A 19,308-nucleotide genomic window follows, 5' to 3' on the forward strand; every position below is an offset into this window, starting at 1 on the left:
AAGCGGCTTGAAGAGCCATTTGCTCCATGATGCATAATGACATATTAACCAGCCTATTTTAAAATTAATTAAAAACAAGCCAAAAAAGAAATTTTGCAAGCCAATAGCTTTCCTTTGGTCATTATGCCTTGCTATAGCATTCACTATGTAAATGTAACCTTTTTTGATAAAGTCCTTGGTCATGCTCCCGCAGTCCATCCTGACGTTATCAGAGCGTGTTATCTCCACCTTGCAGCTATGGTCTACATGGTGTATTTTTGCTTTTGCATTCGCCTTTTAATGGTCAACATAGTTTGCAGAGCTTTTCATCAGCATGATACATTATCAATAACTTGCTTATTATGCTAAGTATTTGAATAACTCCCTTTTTCCACAGATCTCAGAGCTGTTTAATGAAGATAATTTTAATTGAATTCTAAGACATAAGCAGAATTTTTTAATGTGTTAACATATCTTTCTACTGACTATAAGTAAAAATAGATTAGCACGTTGAGCATAATTTAATGCTCTTAATCTTGAGCAATCTTCAAATAGTTTTGATGCAACGGTTCCTGGCAATCAAAACAGAATCTATGATGCACAAAAGCATGTAGATGGTATTAAATGAGGAGCACAGTCTCTTAAGTAAGTAATATGTGCCACTGGATCTGTGGGAATTCTGACATTGAGCCTTCCTGCGCTGCTGTCATCTGCCTGAGTGTCTTGTTTTCCAAGCAGAAGTCATCACATGCCATTACATGGCTTGAGTCAGGCATTATGCTTAGCTTGAAATGAGAACCAGGTACTCCAGATTCCTCAAGCTTGTGTAGCTCTAATGGAGGCTGTCAGGAGACCTCCCTGAAGACATTTGAATGGCTGTGCTGCAGATCGCTTCAGTCACTCCTTCAGTTTCCATGGCCGTGAGCAGACCTTCCAGCTAGGTTTTCATCTGAGCGCAGTAACAGGTGTTCAGTTAAGCAGCCGCTAGCCAGACAGCTAAACCAGATTCCAGAAATACTCCGTTTTAAAAAGTAGATGCTGTAGGTGAAGACTTCATACTATCTTTTTTCCCCCCAGAATTCCTATATGGTTGGGCCTGTGTTTCAGCAGTAGGGTGATATGTTGAGCGCTCTTGTTGCCATACGCAGAGCTAATCAACTGCAGTGTTAAACTGGTTTGCAATAGCAGAAACAAGTCCAAAATGCTTGTTGAAACTCGGCTTTGCTTTTATGTCTTGCACAAATATTAAAGTCACTTTGGTTTGAAACTCAGGTTGAGTCTCAAGTTCAGCACTGCAAAACACATGCTTCATTAGATGCCTTGCCAGAAGTAATTACTCTGCTGGCTGCAGGGTCTGGTTCTGTGTATTCTGATCTTCTAGAATGATGTAGAGATCGAGGAGCAACACAACAGAGGGACAGCTGTTCCTTTTAGTTTGGTTTGTCATACAGTTTTAATTGCAGTCAGAGGGCTAAATTCTTTAGATTGGTGATGCTGTTCATGCTCAAAGCATTATTAGAAATAAATATTTTTAATTTTTATTTTCATTTAAAATGTCCTCACCTATCCTATGCATTTGATACTTGTGTGTATAGCATGCATAAATAAAATCAGCTTCTCAGAATGTAAATAGAAAAGTTCTTCCCTGCTCTAGTGTTTATTCATTTTGGATGACAAGTATTAGAAATGTATTTTAAAAACAACCTATGATTCACTCCGTTCTGATTAAAAATTCAGTTGGCACAAAACAAGATTAGTGATTGTGTACGGATGAGATTAATTTGGAGCTCATTACAATGACGCCAGTTTGAGTAACAAGAATTGTTTGTTATGTTAGCCTAGTTGATTGTTAATGTGAGCCAGTTAATAACTGAAGTGCTTATGCAAAATGTTAACCCCATTTTTCCAATGATTTTGTAGTATATTCTTGGCAAAGAGCAGCCAATAGCAGTATATACAAGCTAAGTGTCAGTTTAAGGATTTGAGGTTTTTTAGCGTCCTACTTCAGGTCTACAGTTAGTCTCCCCAGAATTATTCTGCCCACCCATTACTATCAAAAAGGCTCCATTAGCCTTAGTGGGGATGGAGGCAAGAGGACATTAGCATTTCCTGAAACTCAGTAAGTGTTGAATGTGTCCTTGTGAGCTGGTATACATGGGAATACTTAGTGCTGCATTTGCCTGAGAGGATGGCATTGCCATCGCAGAACTTCAGAGAATGGGCCACTGTGGTTTTCATGCCAGTTTGTAGAGTTGAGAAGATTGTTTCACCTTGTCTAATTGTTAATATTGAGTACAGATTTCAGTCATTGTGGAGTTGATTCAGCTAATTGTGCTACTCAAGTGTGTTGGCTGTCAAGCTCTGTATCTTGTGTAGAGCAATGTTTATTTTAAATTCTTGTATTTGTAGTTGTTAGATTCCATATTTATCATTTGGTTATATGATGACCGTCAGAATGCCTGTATTGTTTTCTGTGGCTGTGTTCAAAATCTTAATCATAATTATCGTCAGCTTGTTGAGTTAGCTTTAATGGGTAGTGAAGGGATCCTTTAAATACCTCCCTCTTCCGTCATTGTTCTTCATTTACTATCAGGTGCATGAGACATATTTAAGAGCATCAATTGTTCCTCTGCTCACAGTAGCTTCAAAAACCCCAAATGCCCCTTGTATTAGCTAATGCCATTTGAACGACTTCATTCTAAAAAGTCTGACTGTTGTATTGTTGGCAAAGATGCAGGTGTTACGTGTTCTAGTATGAAAGCACTTTCATAAGGGCAATGAACACAATGGTTTTCAGAGTATGACTTCAAACCTTAAAAGTCACAGCAGCAGGTTCTCTTTGTCTGGGAAATGTGTGGGTAAGTGCAAACTACTTTAGCACTGCTATCTCTTCTGCTTGCTCTACTTGGGATGGCAGCAGATTTAATTCTTGGACCCGTAACCTACCACTCTTGTACCGAAAGCCTTAAATTACTTTGGTTTCAGTTGAACTTGGGGAATTTAAGTAAAACAGAATGCAGGATTGGATCTTGCATTTTATTAGATTTTTTTTTTCTTACTTTGAACTTCTTTGTATTCACATTTTTTGTGTTCACTTTTCAGTCATGTCTTGACTTTGTATGTCAAGATGTGTTTTGTTTATTTATAATCCAGTGCTATTTAGTGTTTAATTTCCTAAAACAAATGTGAATTCTGAAAACTATTTATTCCTGCTACATTGATTATACCCATTTATATGTATGGGGGATGTAAGTATGTGTCCATATATATATGCATATGTATGATAACCTATATATGATTTTCGGTTCTTTATATGCATATGGTCACTGAGGCCTTGCTGAGGTTTGTCTGGTATGGACAGGCAGTGGTGACAAAATCACATTTTATACCATCAGAAGAGTTAATTTAATCCAGGAGCTTTCCCAGCAGAAGGACCTTTTGGCTGGTATTGTTGACATTTTTGGTATAAATTTTTGTCCATATTTTCAAACAATAGAGCTATACCAGTACAACCTTCCTCTTTAGGCCAGACTGGAAAGAATCTAGTTTTGAATGGATTTTGGTCTGGTTTTGGTTTCTGAGCTTCACACAGTTTCCCTAGCGAGTCCTCATTTGTTTCCTTGACCCAGCTAGAAAGGGGTGTCAGAAATCAGGCATAGGTTTTTTGCCTTGTGTGCTTGCACTGGCTTTAAAATGAGAAATCCCGAAAAGAGGATTCTGGCTGAGAATCCTCTCCTGGGGGAGCCTGGCCAGCTTGACTACCGCCCATGTGAGGCCAGCATTCAGGAGGTCCTTCTGAGAAGTCATACAGTGCCGAAAGCAAGCGTTGGGATTGTCTGTATAGCTGGGTGGTAAAGATGGCGGGTATACAAACAGTTCAGCAGAAAGTATTCAAGAGAGAGGACAGAAAACAAGTTTTTCCTATCATCTTTCAATCTCCTCTTCCTTCAGGGCCTTTCTAGGTTGGGAAATTACTCCTTTTTCTCCTTGTTTTAGTCTTCTAGTCTTTTAGTCTTTAGTCTAGACTTTCCCTTGTATTTGTCCTCTTTGTCCAGAATTATTAATGTTTGCAGGGCTGACAGTGAGTTAGCTACCTTGTATTACTTTGTCATTTTCTATTAATGTAAAATTATTGTATATATTTACCTCTCTTTCTTTTTCTGAAATTTCAGCATTTCCTAGCACAGTTTACAAAACTTGGCTTCCTATCTCAGAGCGTAAGCAGAAGAGAATATGCTGAGGTCAGAAGTTCTGCTTTAGTTAATCACAATGTTTTGGCTGGACTGTTTGCCTAGCAAATCCAGAAATTGAAAAAATTTCTACAGTTTGATACTATTTATTTAATTTTGAAGGAAGAAAATATCTGCTAAGACGGGTAGTTTTGCCTTTCTTGCTTAAATCTCGGTAGTATAGAATGCAGAATTAATTCCATTAGTTCTCTGAAGAGCTCTGTGGGGAAATATTTTCTTTCATCTTTTGGCACAAGCTTCTCTGATAATGCAATTTCTCCCTAGAATATGGAAAATCTAGAATATTAGCTCTTAAAACATAGCATTGCAGGCCAGGAGATACTAGTGTTAGCAGAACGTTAGGAATGTGCATGGGTCATTTGACTGAAGGGTGGCAAAGAGGGAGAAAATGTTTTTCTGCCATACTAGCTGATGTACATGTGATGAGAGACGTAATCATTGTGCACTAGCAAAATAGGGGAAAAGACATTTCATGGCTTTCCATTCATATTGTTGTATTAAAAAATATTATAATACTTTTAAACTGTCACCTGAGTTTGACCATCTTTTTCATGGTCATATAGTTAGATGGGCCAGAAGGTTGGACCAGAATGTGTAATGGCTGTTTAGGCTTGTTTCTTTCAAACCATCTCTGTTTAGCTTATACATGAGCCCAGAGCACAAGCCTTCTGAGTTTCTGGATCTTCTCTTGAATTCATGTTGAATTAATCTTGATTTCTCAATGAATTCACTCATTTCTTAGGTGGACAACAGTTGCTACCAGGTTTAAGACTGCTGTCTCTCTACTAGAACCAAACTGCATGTCTGAATGTGTATTCTTTATTTTATTCCTCTAGTGTAAAATCAAGTAGTATATCCTGAAGTTCTGGTAAGTGGAGAAGAATCACTTATTTATCTATTGTAACTTCAGATTACCATTTACCAGACACTGATGGCTAAATGTGTTCATATGTATATATTATATACCTGCTTTGCAGGAAATAAAGACCTTGCTAGTGATAAGGGTGGCAGAATGAATTCTAGCATCTTATTGACATCAAGTCATCATTAGTTTAAACCAAAAATATAAAGCTGGATATCTCAAGCTGGACATATGAGAGCAGAATGTCTTTTATTTGGAAGTCTGGGTGTGAAATAATAATGTTGGTATTGATTATTCTTTAATATGAACCAGCAAACTGATAATGTAGTTATGATTATTTTTTGCTTCAGTTAATTAAAATCTAACCATACTTGAGCAATGTTTTATTAAAATTTGGGAAAAAAATATTATTAGAGAAACTGGCATAAAATTAAAGGATTCTGGCCCTGATGTGTAATGGTCCTGGCAGAATATACTCCGCTTCCTTACAAGAACTCCAGAACAGTAAGAAATGGTTTGGCTTTAAGGCAACAGCTTGTTGGCTTTCTAGAAACGCATTTACAAGGTTTTCTTTTTTACCTTTTTCTTTAGGGGGGAAAAAAAAAAAGATAAAAGATCAAATCTAGCACAGTCTTCCTGAATTGAGAATAAATTTAAATTCAGTGTGGTATGCCCGTTGTATTCAAGCTGTTGAACCATGATAATTCATTTTTCCGTAGAGAAAGTTGGTCATTGCTTATGAATATGCAAGCAGAACAGACTTTTAAATTAACTGATTACAGAAGGTCAGTTAGAAATAATCATTCTGCCTGATAATGCAGTTTCATACTTGATTAAATTTTAGACTGTGAATTCTGTTATAATTTATAATTGTACTTTTCTCCAGTGGGATTAGTTTAAATTTGAGACCCTGCGTGTTCTTTCCTTCAGAAGATATTGTTGGGGCAAAGAAATGTCTTTACACTGAGGGTAATTTTCAAATGATCTATTAATTTCCCAAAATGGAGGAGGGCTCAAGCTGTATTTTCTTTTTATTTTACTGGTCTAAGTTTCAGCCTGTATTTGTTTCAAAACATCTCTTTGCTTTACTCATTCTTTATGTGCTTTTATGTCTGTGTTTCCTTACTATCTTCCATCTCAGATCTTCTGGCATATCTGCTCTTTTTTAAAGATAATTACAGACATACAGTTCAAATTTAGTCAGTATCTTCTGTCTTTTGTTTGCAGTATTAGTGTTCATACAGTTTTACATTAATTTTGCCGTATACCTGTCTTCCTAGAGATGCAGCTTTTACTTGCATAAAGGAACCAAATGAGTGTTCTTTTCTTATACTGCCTTTTTGAGAAGAGATAACTGATTTGCATTAATTTGTCTTGTATAGTAGACAAATGGTTTTGATTTCCGTCTTATGATTTACACAATGGTATCTTGTAAATGTTTTCTTTAGAGACTGTATTTTCAAGGCCCTATAAACTCTCTTGTAGTAAGAATGTGAAAATAAAGATGGAAATACTGCTTGGCCAGTGAGATCCACCATGTGATATATTGATTTTAATTTATGGGATTTTGACAGGGGAAATAATGGTTAGAGGAAAGCAGTTCCGCATGTGCCACCCAACAATAAATGCTCAAGGGATATTTATTAGTGGATGCTGTCCAAAACATTAGCTGTAAAGGTTCTGCCTCTTTGCTGTAGCTAAAATTACTTGTTTTGATAGGAAAGGAACTGATAAGAGTAAAAGACTTGCTATTTAAAAAAGAATTCTTGAGGTAAAGCATTGACATTGAGAGAGTGGTCTGTTCTCTGGTCCACTGAGGGTCTGAGGAGTTGGGGCCTGTTCACACTACCATCAGTGCATGATGAGTAAGTCTTTAGGTAAAAGATGCGTGTGTGTGTGTGTTTTGTGTTGAAATTAATCTTTTCTTCATGCTTTTTTTTTCTTCTTGCCACGTCTAGTTAAATATGTATGCCTCTGGTAACAGACTCCCAAAGGGAAAAAGTGCTGTGTACTCACGTGGATTAACTAATGAATAGTGCATTGGATTCCCTATCCCAGGATTTATACTGCTGAGGGAATTAAGAAATTCCTTCTCAGAACAGGTAAAGGTACCATCTGCTTTCTGAGAGGTGCACTGGGAGGTCTGGAAAGAAGCAAAACTTGCTCTAATCACTTAGCAAAGTAGGACAAGAAATACTTATGCGTGCCAAGTCTTTAAGAGATTAATTAGACATTATTGTATTCTCTCTCTTTTGATAGTAGGCAGTTGTAGCTTGTAAGGGTCTGATTATCTTGTAAAGAGAGCTCTGTGAGTGAAACAGGCAGGCTTTTTCAGGAAGAGAGCAGAACTTAAAATGCTCTTCTGGGCTCAGCTTCACAGTTTCTGCATCTCGAGATCACCCTTAACGTACAAAGAACAGCTGTCTCTTAGATGCTCCTACAGCAGGACATGGCAGTAATTCGTAGTAATCTTTGGAACTTGTTTGCTCCTTATTCAGGTGAATAGTGCTTGGGAGGTAGTGGTGCATTTATTCTAGGTGAATGCAAAAGAGTGTTCTCTGTGTGTCAGATTTGCTAGGGTTTTGAGTCAACTGAGGTATGAGATCGTTAATCAAGAATAACATTGTGTGGCCAGCAGAAGAAAAGAGGGAAAATAATTTTAAACAAAATTTAAGGTGCTTTTCTGAAAGCAGAATTCATTTCTTAGTATGTTGTTTTCCTGCTCTGTATTTTCATCCTAATTCAAGGCCTTCAGGTATTTGAAATTTCAGCTAAGCTTTTATAAGCTATTGTAATTTCTGCATCTAATTTTCACAGACTATCACAAAAAACATAAAATAAATACTAACTATCCCAAGCTTTGCTTTATGCAAACTTTTTATCTGTTACACACAATAAATAGAGAAAAAAGTAGAGAACACAAGGTCTGTTAAGTTCTTTGGTTGTATTTGCCATGACAAAAGTGCTCCTGAGGTGAACTGTTTCTATGAAATGTTAAGTTTTGATGTTTGCTTGTGCCCAAAAATGATCATTTCAAGCAGATCACTCCAGAAAGTTGTTCCAGTGGTGCTTTGGGGGAGGGGGATATGAAGAACCTGTGAAAATAAGATGACAAGTAGATGGCATGTAGGTTTACAGTGATTGATTTGAAACTGCAGCCTGTAGGATGTTTAAGTGCTGGCTGCTAAGAAACTGAAGCCTTTGAAGTTGTTATAACACTCCAGCCCTGCAAATACTGTGAAAAATATCTGTTGATAGAAAGATGTGAGCATATGGCAGATAATTATCCTGTGCCTTCTTCTGTGAGCAATTTTCCCATGGTGGCCCATGAAGACTACAGCAGAGCAGAGACCAAAAACAGATATCCCAGTTTCCAGGCTAATGCTGTAACCACTGGACCCATATCTCCTCTGTATTTATATGGAGCATAAGTGCTGATATCACAGTGTAATCTTTCTCATTTCAGGTAAAAACTTAGATTTGTACTGATTTTAAGCCACTGTACAATACAAGTTTTGTGCATGTGGTGTGCAGAGATATAAAAAAAATGCAAATCTGTGCTTACATTATTCTTTATGATAATTCTGGATGAAAGATGCTATAGAAATGCATTACCACTATTATGGGCTTGGGTGGTTTTGTTTACTGACATTTTCTCGTGAAAGTTAATTTCTTGCTTAGAAATACAAAAGTACACTAACTTAAAATAAGATCTTGCTGTTGTTTCCTGTAGTATAGCCAGGAAAAACAGTTACAATCTGTCTTCTTTAAAATCACATTCCTGGAAGATATTCTGGCATCCTGGATATTTAAACACGTTTCAAAGAAAAACAACTTCAGATCAATTAGAAATTTTTATCGTATTTTCTTTCTGATAGCGTAGAATTATAGTTTGCTGCAGACATTGCCTGGAGTTATGAAATAAACAGTAACCTGTGAAGGATGCTATGAATTAGCTGCTTATGGAACACGATGTGCATTATGTTCTGAAAAAAAGGGGAATAGGTAATCACTGACACTAAGTAGTTTGCATTGGTGCTTGATTAGCTTTTTGGAAAGATCAAGGAAAGACTGCAAAGCACAAAATGTTCCAGAACAGAACTTAAATGTGGTTTCTTTGCCAAAAGTTGAATAGTATGGCTACTTTGGAATGCTAAATTCTGCATGTCTTTGCTGGTAGGGCTGAGAAGCTACTTTGTGAGGGTTTTTCACTTGCCGCACCTCTAAGAAGATCTTATTAAAACTGATACTGTCTGGCTGCAAATTTTGTCTCTTTTTGAAATCCACTTGGTGTCATTGCTATTCATTTAAATGAGTTACTGTTGAAATGGCTTAAAATGCACTCTGTGGGTGGCCTTATAATATCTTTACTCTGCCTCTTTATACACACATACACACTTTAGATGAATTCATTTTCTCAACACTTTGGTTGTGTCTGATGGTCCAAAAAACTTTCCCTATTGAACTGCTCACTTAGTATGCAGCCACCTCCTGTCAGGAGACAGGGCCAAGACCCAGGGTATTCGAAGATTGACTTTGCACCCCAACAAAATCTGTGGGGTTATACTTAGTGAAAATTATGCTCTTCCATGAGCTTGTTTAAGTTAATATTTGGCAGATCTTTGGAATAGATCTCCTGAATCACTTTGGATTTCTCCAATGTAGACACAGTTTAATGGATGCCTCTGGTCTACTAGTCTCTGTGTAATAATTGAGTATTATTTTTCTATTTATATTGCAATACAGGGTGAGATGGAGAGCAAAACTAGTGGATGTATATGCTATTGCTTAATTACTCTGAGATATACACAGCTATTTTCTGAAAGACCTTTTCCTGAAACTTAGTCCAATAATGGGGAAAAGTTAGCAATTGCCAGGGAAGCTTCAGCCACAAAAGAACATTCAACTTCCTGATGTTGAATTGCTTAGTCACAAATAGGTAAATAGTTATTGGCCATCTTCTGTATGACAATAACTACAGCTGTGGGCAACAATGCTTCCTGGGTCTGGTCTTTTATCATGCAGAAGTTCTCGTCCCATTACTTTTCCCGTGTCTACTTGTCTTTTGAATTCATCCATGTAAACCATTTTAAATTCGTTTCCTAATTGGAAGAATGGGGCTTAGCTAGTCATCACAGATGACATTACCAGGCTTTTGTGTCCACAAGAAAATACGTTGTACATTGTCGTCTTCTGATGTTACTAAACCTGCAATGAAAATAACTGCTTAAGATGAGGTAACGATTTACCTTTATAGAAAGTGCAAGTTACACCAGTTGCTATGTGACCAAGCCAAAAGCCAATTAAAAACTTAAAGTTAAGATCTGAAGTGTGGAGTTGCTCCTAGTTTTAGTGGAGATTATGGACAGATATGAAAGCAGTGTCTAGACAGAAAGGAATTGCTTAATTGAGTCTCCATCTGTTTGCTTAGAAACGACAGGTAAGTTCTTCCATGATATGCTGAAAAAATGATAACGTTTAAAATTATCTTAACCGATCTGATAGGGGCATGTAAGCCTTCATATGAGATAAACATGAATGCAGAGCTAGTTGCAGATGCACAGTTTGACTTGATTCATACTTGTATATTGTTGTACAGTTGGCCAATTTCAGTCTAGCTGGCTAACTTTTGAGTAACTTAGTTTGCACTGCAGAGTTCACTTAAAGATATCTGTTGGCAAACAAGAGAAGGAATTGGATCCAAGTCTGGATTTTTTTATTTTAAGTGCATTAGTGATTGTTCTGTAAAATTCGATTAACTCTCTGGAAAGTCTGCAGAAATCTCATTTCAAATTAGAAAAGATTTATTGAGTGAAGTATGTAAGCTAGTTTGTCAGTACCCAGTCAGTGGCTCATATTTTTATATAAAATTCATTTTAATTGCATTTTTATAGCAATATCAGATAAAAAACCCTCTCTTTTCAGCATGCGTGTGATTTTTGTAAAATGATGTGAATGTATAAATTTTATCTGGGCCAGAATTGAAGGTCCTGGAGAGCGGAGCTGAAGGAAATTTTGATATAAGTTACAGAAAGCAAAAAGTCTTTGCTGTATACATATTTGCTGATTATTTCTTTAATTGAGTTTTTCATACCTGCCAGGCTTCAACAATCTGGCTGTAGAAAATGAAGTTATGTATATTTTCATGTTTCCAGGGTTTTTCTGAAGCCGTAACAACCAAAACTCATAATTTTGAAGTTGCATTCAGAGCATAATTCTTACGCAAGATCTGAGTTTTGTAGAAAAACTTGGAGCTATGGAACACAGAAATACTGGAGGTTTGCTCTGTTCTTCTGTTTTGAATATTTTAAAATACTATTTCTTAAAAGGCTGTATTGTCTAGTGTTGGAATACAGCCTTCAAGCAAACAACCAGAAAATGAAGTTCACAGGCTGCTACTCCTTTTTGCACCAAAGCCTTGAGTTTGAGATTTAGCTTATTAAAGCAACTTCCAAATTCTCATAGTGTATACAATACTGTATTGCTAAATAAAATTTTATTTAGAAGGTCCTTTATCTCTAAAGAAGGAGGTAAACTTACTATTGCAGGGACACTACTCATTGACAAGTCCTTGCATGTTCTCAGAAGAGGCATTGTAATGCAGAAATTGTAGTGATTAAGACATTCTACAAGGGATCAAGTTGATAAATAACAAATTCTGCTTTAGCTAGATTTCAACAATGTATGTTACAGGTAGTTGCTTACTTTGTCTTTGATTTAAAAAATGGAAGATTAAGGAGGGTACCATTTGAAACCTAGAGAACAATGTAGCGTGTATTTTGGCATACTGTTGAAATTGGATCACAATAAAATGATTTAAAGTATTTTCATATGAATGAACGTAGTGCTTAGGGCAAATAAGCAACACTTAAAAATATGTAAGAAGAAATTTTGTACATAAATATGTCATTGTATTCAGAACTGTTTGTGTTAAAATTTATAAATTTAGATCTTCTGAAAAGAACAGCACTTCTGCAAAGTCAACAAAATGGCTAGAAATATGATGGCCAATTTCCAAATAACAAACACTACAATAATATAATTTTAAAGTTAAAAAATAATGTTTATTTAAATCAGAACTTCTGTTACAGAAAATTTGTGTAACCATTGTATATATACTCTTCAATCAGTGAGAATCCATTGTAATTGATGCGTGTTCTGGGTGGGTAGTTTAATTTTTCTTCAGGTGATTTGTTTTTATAACCAGTTCATACTTTCTTTGAATCTTTAGTTACTGAATTAAAGGTATTTAATAAGGATCCTACAGTCAAATCATTCGTTTTAATTCCTGTAGCTTTAAGGCAGTGCAGCATAAACACTGTTTTGATGCAGTGCTCTTGAATTCTTTGAAGAGAGCAATACTGTAGCTCCATGCTGGACAAATGACAATGGATTTCCTCTTGCTCTTTTTTTGTTCTGTAGTGTAATGTTATTTAAAAAACAAAAGGTTCGGTTGCGTTTAGGTCAGTTATTAAAATATTGTTGGTCATTTCCTTTGACAGAACATTTCTATTGTGTTATACCAGTGTCATTAGGAGGAAAGGTTATTCCCACTTGTCTGGCTGATACCAATATGTACTGGCATATTACATCCTCTGGCTTTCTGGAAATGCTTTATTTGAGCAGCAGCTTGGGAACAGGAAATTTAAGGTTATACACAGTCTGCTTTCAGACTGCGTGAAACAAAATGTGTTTCCTAGAAGACGCTGTCTACCTGAAAAATGTTCTCTGGTATTTTGTAGAATTGGATAGGCTTAAATGGGTTCAAGTTGGGAATAAATTTTTATCAGCTGTAGATGGCAGACAAGGTAGAACAAGGCTTTCAGTCACTCTGTAGTATGTATTTGAGGAACTTGTATGACCATGTTAGGATCTCACTGTTCACCAATTACTCTGGAATATATTTTTCCTTTTTAGATATGGCAATGGTAATATTCCCATTTAGTTGATGTTTTTACTCTCTAGGAGGAAAAAAAACAACAGAGTACTTCTACTTCAAACCATGGTCAAATGTGGAGTCTGTGACTCTGAGGTAGCTTCTAAATGCAGAGGTTCAAGTATAGCCAATGCTAGGCAGCCCTTTCTACCAGAATCATAGTGAGCAGGAGTATAGCAGTACAGTTTAATCCTGTAGCTGTTCATTGAAGTGTTTGTTGATCCATGTAAAATAAAGCAAATCATGATCAGCAGTTATGTCCTGGTGCTTTCTTCAGCTGAGCCTGACAGTCTTGGGTGAATCTGTAAATTATGTAAACATAAGGTCTTTTTCCAAATCTGTACTCTAGAGGTAAGTGTTCCCTTAAATGCTCCATCCACACTCTAAGATTATAAATTTTCTTTTTTTGTCAAAACAAGAACAATGTCTGTGTTTCTGAAGAATAAGAGCAACACCTTCCAAAACTTTTATTTCCCCCAACGATTTTCTTTTTTATGTATGACAGAAATATATGTTTTTCATCCTAATCACAGGAATGAGTGGTGTAGACAGTTAATGCAGCACTGCCAGCCACAGTCATTCAAAAATTGTGAATTGTGTTGCTGAAAGTCATGACAGTGGTCTAAAAACCATGTTTATGAGATAGATAGGAAAAGGATTGTATTCCTAGATTGTATTTCTTTGAATTTTGTCTCTCTTTTTTCTATACGTAGGTAGTACATACACAGATTTCTTTTCCTCTCTGGTAGCTATTAATTTAAATGAGGAGGAGTGGAGGGGATGGGTAGAATGTAGCTGAGATTCTCTTAAAATTGATCCCTTCCAGGACTGGGGACTTCAGGAAAAACAACATGTGGTAAGATTTGAGATAAAATTGCCTTAGTAAACACTACAGATTTTTTTTCCTTAAAAAAAAAAAAGGCAAGATTTTCAAGGAAGGAAAAGATATTTCATGTTGTCTTCACTGACAAATGAGGCTTGTATGTTTAAGTGATGATGTTGAAAATGAGAGATTAATTTTGATAACTTTGTATTTCTTTCCCTCCAAATTAAGATGTTGTGGAAAGATAAGTGCTTGAAGTACTAAGCCATCATACACGTATACTGAAGTCTGTATAAAACCATTCCAAAGGGATATATATGAACATATACTTATATATATGGTATATGAAGGGATATATGATATATGTATCTCTCATGAACTACAGTCCTGAGAGAATAAAAATTATAAGCCTTTTTAAAGGAAATAGACACATAGTTAGAGATTAGGCTACAAGTAGATTTCATTGTAGAGCTGAAGGTATGGTGCTTGGTGAATAATTGATTAAGCTTTCTATCTGACTCTCCAGAGTATCAGAAGATAAAATCTGTACACAACTCTAATTTCTTTTCAGATCAGTACTATGGAGTCTTGCCTTGATCAGATCATCTGCCTGTGTTTGAGTTTTTTGTAAATGCTTTCGCAGAATCAAAAAATAACTGGGCTTGGAAAGAGCCTTTAGAGACTATCTACCTAGTCCAGCCCCTCTGCCCGGGCAGAGTAAGATAGAGCAGGCTGTCCAGGACCTTGTCCAGTTGGGTTTTGAGTATCTCCAGAGACAGATACTTGACAATCTCTGTGTGCAACCTGTTCACTTGTATTTATTAGTTTTGGTGTTACAAAAAATATTAATAGCTTATATATTTTAGGGGACGTGTTTTTTATCCAGCTTCATTCGTTTACTTAACCTAGGTTAAGAAACATAAATTTTTATGTGTTTGGATACAAGGCAGTCTTAAGATAGTGTCTTCAAAGCACAGAAGTGTTTTCTGTCCTTTCATTGTAGAAAATGATGCACACCAAAGCATTTTTCCACTGCAGAGGTAAAAAAGGGCTAATGCTTTTCTTGTCCTTGCTGAAGAATGTAAATTATGCATATTATTTGTTAATGAAATATTTGCAACTTCCAGGACAAGAGCAACCACTTTGGGTTCAGATACTGATAAGTAATTTTATTTGAAGCTACTATATTCATCTTCATTTGGTTGTAAAATGCAGACATCTCTGTCAGTTCTAAGGATCTTGATGTTATCTGTACAATCCATCCAATTGAAAAACCTGTTGCAGCTAGTTTGTTGTCACATGTTTATGTGACATACAGATACAGAATAATATTGCTTATATGCAAAGCTGACCAAAAGCTGCATGACTCTGTTAACATGCCCTGAGCTTGTATCAACAGCTGTTGAGGACCTAAGTACAAAGCATGTTGGCTTTTGTATCAGAACTGTCTCATGTCCTATCAGCGTGGAATACAGGGTGAGTTCTCATCTGCCCTTAACATAAATCCATTCTGGGTCAACTAGATGTAGGCATGCGACACTGATCATGTTAGGTATGGCTTGTAACACAGAAAACCTTCTGAGTAAAACTTACTGTGCATGGAAGAGTGGTCTAAGCCAATGTTAGAGAAGTTAAACTGAGAAATAATATTGCTACTGTGCTACTGACACAGTTATCTTCATTGTATTAACTTGTCCCTGCCCATGGCAGGGGGGTTGGAACTCAATGACCTTTTAAGGTCCCTTCCAACTCTAACCATTCTATGATTTTTTTTTTCTGTGTTTCTTCATATACAGTCAACTTGTAATAAAAACTTCTGCCAGGCACATTGAAGAGACTTGTGTGTGGATGGCATTTGTGTTAAGGAGATGAGTCAAGGTAACTGTAGTGAAGAGACAGTCAAGGTGATGTAAAGCACAAGGTTGAGGCAACAGAAGAGAACCCATTTGCTCCGTCACTGTCAATACTATATCCACTGTTTGAATAATGGAGCAGAGTAATTTCCGTAGTTGGTGTTAATTTGGTATATTCACTTGTCTGACTGCTTTTTGAGTCAGATACCGTGTGAGGTTGTACTTACCTGATCCCTGTATGTTTCATATCAGTTTTGATTTTTTTAATTCAAACTTTTCAAGTTCTCAGATGCAACAGTATAATTTTAGGGAAAAATAGGTTGGTAATTTGGGCGTATCTGTGCCTGGTAGTAGCCCTGCTATCAGTTTTCTGGTAGGTCCCTATATGGACTCTCAATTTTACTAAGGTGTTTTTTTTTGCTGTTTGACCTGGTTTTCTTCCAAAGCATGATACAACCTTTGCATTTGATATTATGGCTTAGCTTTGTCACAAAGCTTCCCCATGCATATGTGCCTCTGGTATCAGTATGGAAGGGGGAGTGCTTGTCTTTCTATGGCTGTAAACAATTTTGGTCTCTGTTCTTTTCTAATTCAACAGAATTTAGCTTCTTGGAATCCTTCAAACCCTGAATGCCTCCTGCTTGTTGTGAAAGAGCTTGTGCAGCAGTATCATCAATTTCAGTGCAGCCGATTACGTGAAAGCTCCCGTCTCATGTTTGAGTATCAGACTTTACTTGAAGAGCCCCAGTATGGAGAAAACATGGAAATCTATGCTGGCAAAAAAAACAACTGGGTAAGCTATTGAGAATGTTTCTGCAAAAATGCTTTTAGTGATCCTTTCATTTTAATAAATACAGCTTTTGCCTTGGAAAACTTGAGTTGTCTCTGTGGATCTCTGTTCTTTATGTTTCCAATGGAGAAAACTTTTGTTTGACTCCAGCTCACTTTCTATGTTCCTTGTTTTGTACATTGCTGACATTCCACTACCTTGGTTGAACCAGATTTCTTGGTGAGTAACTGTTTCTCAACCTGATGGTAGTTCATCTGATTTGTAGATGAAAACTCTTGAAAAGTCTGTGCAGTATTTACAGGGCACAGTAAAATGTTATGCAGAAGCATGAGTTAGCTCTGAAGATTTGAGAGGCAGCATAACAGTGTTGCTATGACTCCTTGCCTGGGCAAATCAGCCTGCTTAGGGGTAGAATGTATTAGGGTATGATTCCACGTTAAAATTGAGTTGATTTAATTGGTAGCTGCAACTGCCTGTATCTCTCCGGCACTTGTCTCAGCTGAGATGAGTCGTTTCAGGAACCTAAACTGGAGAGGGAAAAAAACCTACTAATTTTTTGTGGTAGGACAGGAGGAGGTGAGATGGACTAGAGCAGTGACATTGTAGCACCATGTCTTCATACAACAGTCAGACATTAAACAGGCTTATCTATTTCCTGAAATTGTACCCTTTGCCTGGGAGATGTGCCATGCTGTGTAGAAACACTCTATGTATGCCATCTCAGCCTTCTAAAATGATGCTATTGGCAATGGAGACATTTTGATTAGTGTGTAATTTGGTTGTTTTGTTTTTTTTAACTGATCTCTGCCACAGAGTAAGCTTTGCAAAAACCAGCCTTTTCTGCTGGTAATATATTTATCATGTGATGTTCAGAATAAGATATATCAGGAAATACCTAATTGTATTTATGCTGAATATGTCCCCCTCTTGCTTTCAGCAATAGCATACTCTTGAGATATACTGACCTTCAGAAGCAGTATCTTCTGAAATAGATGCCATCTGAAAATTGATGAAAATTCAGCATTCCTGTTATCAGGCCTAGAATTCAGCATTATGTCACTTTAATCTTCCTTAAGTTATAGGTGATGCAAGGCTATTTACAACTCACAGTACTTATATTCATCTGTTTTTCTTTTTTAGACAAGGCATCTAGGGTTTTTTATTTTAAGCCAAGTCAACTTTTCTATGTCAGAGAACTTCAGATCTCTTTTATGTTTATAGACCAGAATATTTCATTGAAATTAATTTGTTCTTAAATGTTATTCTCTATAGCTTGCATTGCAAACAACTTGCCACATCTGTAAATATCATCAGACTGGTTTATTGAAATGCAGAAAGCTTTCTGAACCATCCTGAGATTTTATCATAATTTTTGGCAGCTGCCAAAATTCTACTCAAGATTGTAGAAAACTAGGGGTTTTATCCTTTTTTTTATTGGAAAGCCATGTCTATTAAAGCCTTTTGAATCTTTCTACAGTCTTTGGTGACTGAATAAAGAACTTCTTTTGCATTTGAATTACTGTCTTAGTTAAAAATACCCAAATAAAATAAATCTTAAGTATATTTTGAGACAAGCCTTTTTAATCATTGCAGAGCTATTTGAGGTTTCTGTGGTGTATGCTTTGTATTCAAAGTTTACATTCTCTATCAAGAAGACTGATAGTCCTGTTTAGAGATTCTGCGTACCTGGTATCTACATGACAGAGGCTTGTTTGTGAGTGTCCTAAAATTCCAGCCTATGAAACTAATTTGTGTAGTTTTTCATGTCCTTTACAACTGTCTTGTTAGTGTTGATGATCAGTGCAATAGCAGCGCTTATCTGAAAAGCAAGAGGTAACCTGCGTCTTATATCCTCTGCCCAGAAGTCGTTGAAATTTGTATTATTGCTGCCTCTCAGGAATTGATATTAGCTCAGCAGACTTCTGAGATAATCATCTATTAATGAAACTTGCACAGTGGTATGAAAGTAATCATCTTAAGTGCATGAGTTTGAAGTTTGAAGAGGAGGCCTGAATTCAGTGCTGTGTCCCAAAAATGGAACAGAAATTTGCTTTCATACCTTTGTTCCAGTATGTTCAATTTTCTGAAGTGATCTCCAAGATCTTTAGACAAATAGACAAACCGTTATCTACCGTAGTAGCTTCATGTTGGCAGAGTACCATCTGACACAGATGTCCAGTAACTATCTAATCCCTCAGTGCTCTGGCCAGAAATTGATCTGACTGGACCCGGTGGCTGTGACCAGCTGGTCGGGGTTGGGTGGGTGAGCACCATGGACAGGGCCTGCTCCCTGCCCCTCCACAGAACTTCCAGAAGTCACGCATTGCAGAATAATATTGATGGAATGACATACAAGATGTAGATTGCAAGTTCGTATCTACTTCTACATCTTGGAGCAGCTGATGTTTTTATCAGAGGCCATTCATCTGTTCAGTGGCCATCTCTGTTCATCAGACTTGGTATTTTACCAGAAATAATTTTCTGGATTTTATGGCAAATGTTGTACGGCATTTTTTGGAAGTTAAGTCCAGACAAGAAGCACTGTCTGTAATACCCATTTCACTCTGAATAAAAAGTGAGTGCCCTGACTGTCATCAGAGCAGTCTTTGTGTTATACATGAACAAGAAGTCAGTGATTTTTCTGCATGCATAAGTAATACAGCATCAGAAAGTTGGTGTCTCCCTTCACAAGTAGTGTCATCAGGAAAGGTTTCAGAGTCTGGCTTTAAATTAATATAGGCTCACTTTTTGTTGCATGGTGTTTCTGTGTGCAATTGCTTTGCCTCTATTGCATGACCACCAGGGACAAATTTTA

The 19,308-nt window shown here is 36.7% G+C and overlaps 1 protein-coding gene across 1 annotated transcript in view; it reads left to right on the forward strand.

The window, feature by feature from the left end:
- Nucleotides 1-19,308, forward strand: part of BABAM2 (BRISC and BRCA1 A complex member 2) — a 175,031-nt gene that overhangs the window by 35,273 nt on the left and 120,450 nt on the right. The window contains exon 5 of the mRNA XM_074144601.1: nucleotides 16,302-16,496. Coding sequence (XP_074000702.1) covers nucleotides 16,302-16,496 — 195 coding nt within the window. The remainder of the gene's footprint in view (nucleotides 1-16,301; nucleotides 16,497-19,308) is intronic.

This window comes from Numenius arquata, chromosome 2, assembly GCF_964106895.1.
Source record: "Numenius arquata chromosome 2, bNumArq3.hap1.1, whole genome shotgun sequence".
Lineage (NCBI taxonomy): Eukaryota > Metazoa > Chordata > Aves > Charadriiformes > Scolopacidae > Numenius > Numenius arquata.